This window comes from Tauraco erythrolophus, chromosome 2 (genome assembly GCF_009769465.1).
Source record: "Tauraco erythrolophus isolate bTauEry1 chromosome 2, bTauEry1.pri, whole genome shotgun sequence".
NCBI lineage: Eukaryota > Metazoa > Chordata > Aves > Musophagiformes > Musophagidae > Tauraco > Tauraco erythrolophus.
The window spans coordinates 86,850,118-86,862,372 of NC_141466.1; the positions used below are offsets into that span (position 1 = coordinate 86,850,118).

The 12,255-nt window shown below is 40.3% G+C and overlaps 1 protein-coding gene across 2 annotated transcripts in view; it reads right to left on the bottom strand.

Moving 5' to 3' along the window:
- The window catches only part of PCNX2 (pecanex 2), a 152,441-nt gene that overhangs the window by 137,945 nt on the left and 2,241 nt on the right, over positions 1–12,255 (bottom strand). For both annotated transcript variants that reach the window (XM_086627478.1, XM_086627483.1), the window contains exons 2-5: positions 7,855–8,060; positions 5,160–5,277; positions 2,871–2,907; positions 697–1,986 (exon numbers count right to left, since the gene is read on the bottom strand). In XM_086627478.1, coding sequence (XP_086483604.1) covers positions 697–1,986; positions 2,871–2,907; positions 5,160–5,277; positions 7,855–8,060 — 1,651 coding nt within the window. The remainder of the gene's footprint in view (positions 1–696; positions 1,987–2,870; positions 2,908–5,159; positions 5,278–7,854; positions 8,061–12,255) is intronic.

Here is a 12,255-nt window from a genome sequence, read left to right on the forward strand (position 1 = left end):
ATGGGAAGATACCACTTTTCATTAAAACACTGGGGGCTTTCATTGAAAACAACCATCAAACTTTCCTTCTTAAAACCCAAATATTTAGTTTTAAGAAACTAAAAATCAAAACTGTTACCTATTGGAGAACAAATACACTATTTTTTCTTTTTTTTTTTTTAAGTTATAAACCAACCCGCTACCATGCAGGAAGTTTAGGAATATGTGTGTGCACACACGTGTTAGCTAAAAGCTGAACCATCACCAGTGATAATTCCAGCTTTCTACATGCTTACAGGCACACACAGACAACTCTTCAGCATGCACCTGGTAAGATGGCCAAAGGCAAGTGTGACGCTATAGATATACACATTTTTGTAAGATACTTTTGGTATTCTAACAATCCAGGCCTGCCACATGCATGCTACTCTAGTGCAGAATACTAGATATATAGAGGACACCTACTGAGATGAGCATTAGGTTTTCCAAAGGAAAATATTTAAGAAAATAAAAATACTAAAAGAACTGCAGCTGACACTATCACACTTTCACTAGATCACCTTGTCCCACCAAACCCAGACCTTCCCTGGCCCTATTAGCAAAACCAGTTCTCCTCTGGGAATTTGCCCTACTGCAGATCTCAGGCTAAGCTGGTAGAAATAATGTAACCAGTCACAACTTCTTTATTTCGAAAGAGTTGTAAACCACATATCATACCTCCAACAAGCCCATTTTCCTTTGTCATCTCCATTTTGACAGTGGATTGATTAGATGCCTTCATCTTTGAAGTATTAATGGATTCCAGGAGGGAGACAAACTCTAGAAAGTTAGATTCATTGGGCACCTGTCCTTCTTTAGCTTCTAGATCTGATTTAGAAGTTGGTAAGGTCTTTTCTTTGTCAGACACCTCCATTAAATTCTTACTTAAAAGCACATCTGTCCCACTGTCTACGCTCAGCACCCGCATATGCCTCTTTTCATGAGCGGTTCTACAGGACTGCGGGTCCAGGTTCTGCAGGTCTTCCTTGGAAGATAAATCCACAGTCCGGACATTCTCAGAAGCATTCTCCTGATTTGGATCTGAACAAGTGTTAGTTTCTAAAGGACTATTTGCTGGGTTGCTGTGTTTCTTTACTGCATCGCCCGATTCATAGCCAGAGCACTGGTTGGATGACAGCTCAGCCTTTAAAATTTCTGGAGTTCTTTCACTTTCACTAACTTCTGGGAAAGCCTTACCTTTACTGTCATCAGACAGGTCAAAAGTGATAATGGGGATTCTGAGCTGCTCATTAGTTTGCTGACTTGGCCAACCTGCTGTCACTATACCAGACTCGAGGGCTGAGCTCGTTCTCTCAGTTCCCAGAGCCTTTAGGTGGACAGAGTCTACTAGGTCACTGAGGGTGGTGTTTGGTGTAGTACTCATTGTGATGACAATTTTAATGGGCTCACATAGCTGGTCTCCAGGAATAGAGTTGTCCAGAACTGCAACAGCAGTCTCACTGTCTGAGCAATCAAGGTCCTCATGGGTATTACCAGCATTGCAAAAACCTTCCAAGTGCTCAGGATCTTTGGCTGCAATGGCACTGCACTGTGGGCAGCTACTGTTAAAGCCTGTCTGTGGTGATCCATCTGGCAATTTCTCTCTTTTGTAGCTTTTAGGATTACTCAAATGGTCTGAAGGAACTGAATTTTCACTGTCCCATGGCTCTGAAAAAACTCCGGTCCTTAAAATATCACCTTGTGATGAAGAAATATTGGAGAAGTTTTTAGCTAAATCTCTGTCCACAAGAACATCTTGGGATCCCTGCTGTCCATAAGGCTGTCCCTTCTCTCCTTTTTCATTTATTCCATTACCAGAAAGTTTTTCTGTAGCAGCTGGTTTTGTCACTATTGCTGATGTGGTGGCACCTGAAGTGGAGGCTGTAGAAACAGGCAATATATCTGCTTTGATACAGGGTGAGGTAGATGAAACTAGTGGTGCAGCCTGGTCTTCTAATACCATAACACCTAATAAAAAAAACATATGGGAGTTAGGTCTCACAAACATGAACACTGTGCATTATTGAAGTACGATCTTTAGCTAGCAAAATCTGATCCAGAGCAGAGCAAAGGAAGCAAGCACAGAGGATGCAGCTGATTAAAGCAGTTCCTAAGCAAGGATCTTGTAAAATACTATTAAAGCAAGCAGGAATCCTTCCAGGTCCAGGACAGGTGTTGCAGCATGTCTACTTAATTTCAATAATCAAAATAGCTCAAGAAACCACTAATATCAAAACTAAAGTGTTTTACAGAATTATTCCAACTTAGGGAGAGATGAGGGAAAGAATAAGCCAGTGTGGCAGAAGTTTGTTACATCGCTATGTGCAATTCCTAAATGGCCCCACAGGATACGGTGATCAACCTTAAAGAAAAGGAGATAAACTAAAATATATCAAGACATCTCAAGCACTGGAACTGTAGGCAAAGCAAGGTGTGCTGGAGTACACACTACAGAGCTAAAGGTCAACAACAATTGCAACAGGAGTCTACAAGTCAGATGACGTTTAAGGGCTTTAAGATGTGATCCGAGCATTGGCTTCCTGGTTTAACGCTTTACAGAGGCACAGAGCTTTCCAAGAACGTGGAGGAAAGGCTCTTTCATCCCCCCATGTCAAAATGGAGAGAGCTACTTGCATGCTCACCAAAAGGCTCCATCCCAAGCACCTTGGCTGACAGCTGAGAAAGCTTAGTCTGTTACAGTTACCTGGAGATTTTGTTCCCTCAAGCTTTTCCAGTCAGCTCCTAACATGAGGCACAACAGAACCTGCCATGGGATCCTCCGTGTCATTTTTTTTTGTGGCAAGCAATGATTAAACAAAGGCTTAAAAGGATTGATAAAGCCTTTAACATACCTCTGAGATCTTCAATAGTTTCCCGTGTTGGCAGCTCCTAAAAGTAAAAAGAAACACACAAAATTAGCATGGGCATTTATTAAATTCTGTTGGAAAACACACCTATCAATGCATTAGCTATCTAATTAAAGGTTAATTACAGCATTGGTAAGTTGCTTAACATCACTGAAATTTGAACATGTAGCTTGCACAAAATGCAAGGGGTGGGTGAGGGAGATGGTTATAGAAGTCATGCTCCAAATTGCATCATTGCAATTGTGTGTGATGTTTGGGGAAGGAAAAAAATCTAAGATTGTTTTAAAAACCACAACATTTTTTGCAGTGCTAATCCATATATATATATTTAATTATTAACAAATAGAACGTGCTCATCTGTTCCACTTTTTCAGCTACGTGTTTCCAAAGCACTAAAGTGAAACATTCGGTCTCCAGTACTTGGTAACAATCTCTCAATGGAAAACTAGAGGACAATCTCATTAAATTATCATAGAATCATTTAGATTGCAAGGAAGCTTTGGAGGTCATTTAGTTCAAACGCCCTCCGCCATACACACACACTCAAAGCAAGTACAGTTAGAGCAGGTTGCTCAGGGCCATCTCCAGCAGAGCTTTGAATATCTCCAAAGATGAAGATTTCACAGCCTCTCTGGACAACATCTTCCAGTATTTGACCACCATTTTGGTGGGGGGGGGAGGGGGAAACAACCACCAACCAACCACACACACACAAAAAATAGATCTAATTGATCTAACTGCAGCTTTCCATGGCTGCAAGCTGCAAACACTGTCTTTTATCCTGTCACTGGGCACCTCTGAGAAGAGAGTGCTCAGACTTCTCTGTATCTTACTATTAGGAAGCTGAAGACAGTAGTACGCTCTTCTTCCAATCTTACAAAAAGTTTTAGCCTTACAAAGGCTAAACATCATGTATCTTGTTCCTCAATCACCTTGGTGGCCTCTACTGGATTCTCATCAGCACTTCAATGCCTGTGGGAACTCACTGGGGAGCTCAAAACTAAACACAATACTCCAGAGGAATACTTAGGAGTCTAAATTCAACAGCCTAAGTGCATAACTAGAAAAAAGTTATTGGTAAAAATTAATGTGGCTCTCTTCTGACTGACAGGCACCACAACCAAGAAAAAATAATCCTAAAACTTCACAGTGGTATCCTGGCAGAAAGAACAGGAGACTAGGTTTGACAAGACCCAGCCTACATGTTTGGAAGTGGGAGACTTGGACAAGATACCAAGAAGTCGGTCTGCAGAATGGACAAATACCAGAATACCGGGGACTAGGACAGAAACAAGGTGAAAAATATTTTACCTCAGAAAAGAAAACTATTAATGTCTGTGAATCATACAGATGCTACAAAAAGGTAAAAACACTCCAGGAAACAAGGAAATAGTTCTGATTCAGACCAAGATTTGAATTGTTTGCAGTAAATAGGGACACGGGGTGGGGGGTGGAGGGATATGAAGACGAATGAAGTATCAAATAGCGACTTATTCAGAGATCACTAACCATCCTCTGCACTGACTGAGGCAGGAGTCCTGTAGAAAAAATAGCATGGGATCACATAATTAAAGATTTTATCACAGTATACACAGGGAGAAGTTTAAGATTACACAGACAGCATTTTTCTGTTTCTTAATTTTTTTGAATACTTAACCCTTCAACGTTCTTATGGGTGTTTCCTATTTTTTTCTTTAATAACATCTACATACATCCCCTTCATTGCTTCATATACTATCGATTTAGAAAGCATGGCCAATGGCATGGCATGGACATAAATGTATTCTCAACCTCGTGCAGACATCTCCTAGATTTAAATAACATTTTTATGCTTTGTTTAAATAATCAAGAGATGTGTTGTGTTCATTTTATAAGCATAAGTCCAGTTAGACAAAACTAAATTATTACTGCTCCAGTAGCTGATCCCTTCTGAGGCAATGAGAGGCTGCTCTGATTGTATTAGCCTCTCCCTTCTCTCAAAGCAGCCACCAAAACTAGTTGTTCTTGGCAAGATTTACAAAGGCCATTTGGTATCCGTAGGGCAGACAGACCCCTCCTAAGAAGCGCAGAATTATGTATACCAGTTTTAGCTTTGCAAACCTAGACCTTTAGGACAAGGCTGTCCGACAGCAGTGATATACCTAGCAGATCCATGGAACAACCCTTCCTCCTCAGGGCAGACCTACGCTGCAAGTGCTCAGAACCTGGCAACGCAAAACTCCATGCGGTAAGCTGCCGACTGGAAGCTTTTATTACAGGAAACCGCATACTAACCATTGCTCCAGGTGAGTTTTGCGAGTGCAGAGCCTGTGTCCTTGAACTGTCATGAATTGTTTGGGTAGAGTCATTTTGGTTGGCCTCACTGATGACACTGTTGTCCCTGGTGTTATTGCTGAAAAGGAAGCAAATGAAAAAGTAAAGCAATGCTTCTTACCACAGAGGATCACAGTGAGTTTTGGGAAGAAGCTGAGGAATAATAACAGAATAGGAAGAAGTCATGCAGCACAATGAAGTGACAGCACATTTTTCCCCTCCAATGCTAAAAGCACAGGGCTGAAAAATATTGTAACCCCTTTTGCACCTCCTTCCTCACCAAGACAACTTGCTAAAAAATGAATAAAAAAAAATCCCTCGATATAAAATGATTCTGGTGTCTTAGGAAGTAGAGTATTGCTACGAGAAATACAATGACATCTCTTCAGACTGCCTATGTATATATGTCATTTAGCCTGCCTGACACGCACATGGATTTATTGGCACAAAAGGCTGTCTGGGGCTTCTTGTTAGACATACAAGTCAAACATTACTCCTTTCACAGTTTTTGCTTTCTACGTCCTTTGACTGTACCCTTGCATACATATTGCTTACCTAACTGCCCATTTACAACTTCAATCAAACAACTATTTGAAATGCAAAACATAATGTGTATTAATCATTAGACAACAAAATAAAGTTGTTCCCTTTGGTTTTAGCCAAGGCAAACATGTAACCATTACTAATTCCATATGTTACAAGGCAAATTCTTGATCACAAATTCTTGATCACTTCCTTTGTGGATGCATTCAACTATCCACTAACTCTTTTACACATATTTTCTACTAGTTTTTCCATGGGTATAAGCAAGTACTTTTGGACAAGGTTTACTAGCTCTCTTTCTCGAGTATAACACAACAAAAATTCAGTTTAAAAAGAAAAAACACTATAGTGGAATGTCAAAAACTATGAGTTTGGGCTTGTGTGTTTGTGAGGTTGGTTTTCGCAAAAAAAACCAAACCCTGATTTTTAAAACCCTACAGGTGTATATAAGCTATAAAATTATTTACCTAAGGGTCTCGGTCACCTTTCTCTATTTTTTTTTTTTGCAGTTTGCTGGCTTCAAAAACTTGATCCACCAACCTGCCAAGGACCAGAGTCTGTTTGAAAACTTCTGTCATCCATCTAGTCAAAATACTAAGTTCTTTATTTTCTGATCACATACTAAATGTGCTGTTGTGCCTAAGACCTCCTAGGAGGAGTAGTTATGTGATTTAACACACAAGTTTTAAGTAATTCTACTTCTTAGCCAAAACAAAGGTGAGATAATTAAAGTTTGATTTCATTTCATTAGCCAGTGAACAGTAAAACACTGAGGCTCTGTTTAAATTGGAGCCAGCCTAGAACAACTGATGAGCCTCTTAAATAACTGTATCAGACATCTGTAAAGAGGAAACAGCTTTATGGGCTGCCGAGAACTAAAAAGGAACAGAGCCTGAAAGGCATCACCCAACCTAAAAAAAACAAGCTTGTATGGTTAGTGACACACATAAGAGGCATTTCTCAGAAGAGTCTCCATGCAGACAGACCTTGACGCTCCCAGCAATGTCGCTGCCAGGAGTGCAGCACAGCCGTGCATGTGTAAAGACACAGAAGAGCAATAGCATAGAGGTACACAAACAATCTTGATACTACTTAGCTTGCACAGAGCTAGCAGTAGCCACTGCAAACACACCAAAAAGTACTCAAAGAAAGTTCTTTTATACCGAGCTCTCTGCTGAAGCTGGATGGGTAGTCATAACAAATCTACTCGGTTTAAGCTTTGTTTGGACATTTCTATGCTGCCATCACTATTGGATGTACCTTATTTCAGCATTTTTCACATCTGTCATAACACCTGGGAACACTGGAAGCCACGTGCCAGCTTCATTTGTTTGCATGACTCAAGCTTGAAAAACCAGCAAGGGAGGCCTCCACTTATTCCAAAAAGTGTACAGTGGAATACTCTACCTATACACAAATCTGGAAAATGTCTGTGCTAGTCTTTAGCCCAGTACTGTTTTTACCTTTAACACCATTTCAACCTGGAAGCAGCCTTACTGACTTTGTTCATTTGCAGCATAGCACTTGGCTCCTCAGTAGAGAGGCTGCAAATACCTACCACACGCCCAAGAAATAAAAGTGGTTCTAGCATTCCTCACTAACAGGACCACAAAAGCATCATAGGCAGTCACAATAAAACGTAAGGGGAAAACACAACTTACATATCTAGGTTTGATCTGAGAGGGAAGTTACTGTAAGCGCACAAACACAACATGAGCTCAGGCTTCCAAAGCCATGATATTCAAGCATTTTCCTTGATGATGGGTGCATGCCACTTCCTCTCCTCTTCCCAGCAGGTAAGCACAGCAGGTAGGGGAAAGAGCAAGCATTTAAGGCTTCCCCAGAAAACTTCTCCCAGGTTTTCTCCAGGACCTCCCAGACAAATCTCCTCCTACTTCATCCATCATGCCCAGCTGCTGCCCCACTCTCTGGGTCAGGTGCAGCTCTGCCTGCTTCACCACAACCCCGCTGAGCCACTGAAAATAAAAGGACTAAGCAGGCTTTTAAAAGTGCTATTCCTCACAAAACTGTGAGTCTTTCTACAGTCATTTCTGCTACACAGGACCGTGGTGCAAACTCATCCATCTCACAGAACCTACAGCGAAAACCTTACCTACGATCTGAGGGCTGAACTGTGTTTCCTTTTGGAACCTCTGTATCTTTACATTGCCTTCCGTTTCTTCTTGAGAGCTTTTGTTGAATTACTTCGCCTTTATCAAACATAAGGTGCAGACGGTAACTGACCACCTTTATTACTGTGAAGAACACTGTCACCGAGCTGCAGTACACAAAAACTGTAACTGCGTTTGCTGGAAAAGCCTACAGAAAGAAATAACAAAGACATAATCATAACAGTTCATTTTGAGAAGATGCTGCCAAAGTTTTTAAAGTAATTTTCAAACTCTTTATTTCTTGTTTATTATTTGTACCTCTACTAAGTTTTGCAACCACAATAAGTAGTGCATCTTCATGCAGTATACTTGAGTTCCGCTCAAAAAAAAGGTCAGAGGATTTGTTCAAATTTCATACCATTTTATAAGATTTATTCTTTTGATGAGCTGTGGATATTACTTATTTCTTAACAAAATCAGTAAAATCTCACAATTGACAAACATTGTGAAACCTCTTAAAACACTGCATTCCCAGGATAATGCAGCTGCAGCCTTTCCTAAACTATGAACTTATAAAAATACAGACACAAAATGAAGCATTAGTTATTTACAAACAGGAAACCCCTTTTGAAAAATTCTGTTATCTTGCCTTGCTTCTCAGTTATTATTTAATAAGAAAACACTGTAGTTTGATCTCCTTTTGCTAACACTTCACAACATGTTCCCAAGTATCATTACCACTGAAGAATTTTAAATAATTAATCAGGACTAGTCAAAACAAATGAATAAAATGCATTTGGAGAGGCAGCCTCTTTGAATTCTTTCTCTAAAGTTCATAATTGTTAATTTGCAGTTGTCTGTGATCTGATGGCTGATCTATGATGAGCACCATATTTCTTAGTCATTAAAATTAATTACAGTTCAACTATAGTCTGTAAAGTTCTTTCACAGACGTGACATACTAACCACATTTTTATATGTAAATACTGTCGTACAGTAAAGGGCAAATCACAGCAATGGACACTTGGAGTTATAATTGAAGGACCAAAGCCTTTATCATTATAGTCATGGAACACCCTTATGTATTGTTGTCATGCAGTTGCAGTCTCACAATGAATTTAATCTCTCCTCAGGTTTACTTTTTTGGTTTTGTTTGTTTGTTTTTAACAGAGCATTACTATCTCCCTGCACAACTTATAGCAGGAGGGAAAAAAAAAAAGAAAAAGGAATATTTTTAATGCTCAGGATTTGCTAAAAGCTTACTGAAGTTAATTTTAAAGAACAGTCTTTGGGCCTATATCTATCATTTTAAGTATTAGCACTGCACATCAAGAAGCATTGCGATGTAAAGCATTAGCATTCTTTTCAGATTCATAAATAAACCACACTGACCACACAGGTGAAGGGAAGGGAACAAGGCACACTTACTTCATCTCTAAAACAAGTCACCACATTTATCTTGATGTCAAAATGAATATGTTGAATAATTTCTGTGTCATAACAAGCAAGGAGGTTGCTATTCTGCTGCTGCTTTTGCCTTAGTAAGACTACATACCTTCAAGATGTACATGTGAAAATTTTCAGACAAATCCATTTTTATGACTATTCTGATTCATATACAAAGAATCTGTTGTACAAAATTGGAGAACCTATTTAGCACGTAGGTACTACTGATGATCCTTAATAAGACAGACATTACTTTCCACAAGTTGAGGCTTAGTCTATTAAAAGTACTTTGTGGTACCGTGTATATACCGAAACTAAGCATACCCTTCAGTTATTTAGTGAATCTGAGCCAGAAAGAGGATCCGGTTTGCAAGGCCATGCTCTCAGGGTATAAGATTTGGTAGATGAGGTTGAAGAATTTGTTTTATGACTAACGTATTTGCAAAACACAAGTTAAAAATTGCTTGGTTTCACAAAGAATGACAGCCAAGTATCTGTAATGATTTGTTTAACAGAGACATTTGTTCACTTTCCAAGGACTCAACTATATACTAAAAAGTACAGGCCAACCACTCACTAGTAAGTAACAGCTCAGGAAGAGCCACTAGAAAATAAATGCTCTATAGGCAACGTTCATAAAGCTTAATAAATATTATACGAATAACATCAAGAGGACACAACAAAAATAGACTTCCAGTAATGCAGTCTGTGGCTGCATAGAGCACGCTACAAGAGAGAATCAAAGGAAGCTCCTAGATTTCCAAGTGGAAAACAGGGCCAGTTTTAGCAAATGCTGAGTGCTGCATGTCCTCCTCCCTGCCTTGTGACCAGACCTACCAGAGGTGCACCCCGAGCCTGCCTACGGTCTCCCTGCCCACGATACACAGCGTGTCCCCCACATACGTGCCGTGCATGCTCACGATCCCAAGCCTGCCTACATATAATAAGGCCAGCGCATCCTTAATATTCTGAATCTTGGGGCAAGCTAAGTAGTACAAGCCAGCAGCTTGCTCCCTGCCCGCATGAGTAATTAGGAGAAAGACGAAGGTGAGAATGGAAAGCCCTTGGTTTTCCGAACCAGGCCTCTTGCATAAGGGTACAAATCTCATACGACTGCAGCTCATGTTCCCAGGTACAGATAGGTGAAAGCTATCAAGTGTGCTTGCGCTAAGGAGGAATTAAGTTACAGACCACTGAGGAATTACATGATAGATTCACTTTTGGTGCACTGTAATTAGCCTGGTTTCCTATGGAAACGAGGTTTTATAATCACACCATGTGTCTGTGTATTCGTCATCTCTCTCCATCCCCTCTGTTCAATAACTTTTTAATTCTTTGGTTACTTTTAACTAACTTTGAGAGAATACACCCCACCGGGACAAGGTCACAGCAGCAACCTCCTGTGTTAACGAGAGGAACCTACACAGCTCTCTGGCCTTTTGAATGCCACCCCAGTGACAGGAAAAGCTTTGATTGAGCTGACATCTTATTAGAAACTAGAAAAAAAATCCATCGACAAATAGAAATTCATTAGAAAGCAGGCTTCATGGCATCCCATAGGTTTCTGTGGAAGCTGTAGCTCTAGCTTTCTTTGCTCTTGCCCAATTAAAAACTCCACCAGGACATACTTGTTGTTTTCCAGGAGCTTCTGTTGTTCCACCCCCCACCAGGACAGCGTGGGGTCACAGGCAGAAATGCAGGCTCATGTGTTCCAAACATGGCCTTACGACTGCACATGCAACAGAGCTGACCCGCTCATGCAGGGAGGGCTTTTGCTTGGGGCTTCTAACTGCCCAGAGACTGCTTCCAGAGGAACGGCCGAATTCTTCTTCAAACTAACTACTAACTTTACCTGAGTAGCACAAAGGCAGATATGACTGAGGTATACGTGTGGGCAACCTTTGAACAAAACACTACATCTTTTAAATTAGAGAGAATGATTAAAGCCGATTAGACCCAGATGTATCCCACCTGTTGCTTGAGCACCTGAGGCATCTAAAGCAAGATGGTGCTGCACTTGGGCCTCCCTGTCTTGATGTGCTACACAACACAAATGAGGGAACTACCAAATAAATACGCAGTCAGCCACTACCATCAGGCTTGCAGAGGTATGAGTGGGAGATACCATACTGGAGCCCGAGATAAGTATTTTGATGTTAATTTAGCTGAATTATTAACTAAGAGATGTCCATCACACAATATAAAATGGGAAAACAGGTAGCAAATAAAATTCCAGGTGTGTACACTCAGTTGTAAGCAGGCATCCTACCACACAATACAGTAAGTACAGCGTAGCTTACCTCTCTTTTGTGGATGTATATCTCTCTGTAGAAGTAAGGATACATAAAGTGGGGCAAAGTGTGGCCAAATGGGACTGGAAGCGGCTGACACACCGCAAGTTTTATTCCAGTTTAACTCAAAGTAATTTATGTGCCCACACCCTTATACTACCATGTTGTACCTCTATCACAGCATGATTTGAAGATCCAATGCATAAATAACAACCTTGTAAGTTCAAAGGCTTCCTGTCCAACAAAAGGCAGGAGAAACACTCACTAAGTCATTCTGGGGTCTCACCGAAACGTAGATGTGCATTCTCTTCTGGCTTGTAAAGTAAGCTAGAGCACAAGCATTCCCAAAGTTGCATCTCTGCGTTACTGGTGTTTCACTGGGGCTTTATATAACAATTAACACTATTTTCATGCACAGAACACCTGGGAACCCTGGACTGTTTGGTGGAATAAGCAACTTGAATTCTTAATCTATTATGAGAGTTGACACAGCAAACTTAGAAGAGTTCTCATTACAATTTTGAAAGTTGATTTTAATAGTAATAATGCTTCAAATAATATCCAATGTACATTTTTAATTGTATATTTACTACTACAAAGGATAAATGAGAAAGAAAAGGAAGAGATGGAAACACAGGTCTGTGTTTTCAGGGGTGGGGAAGCTAA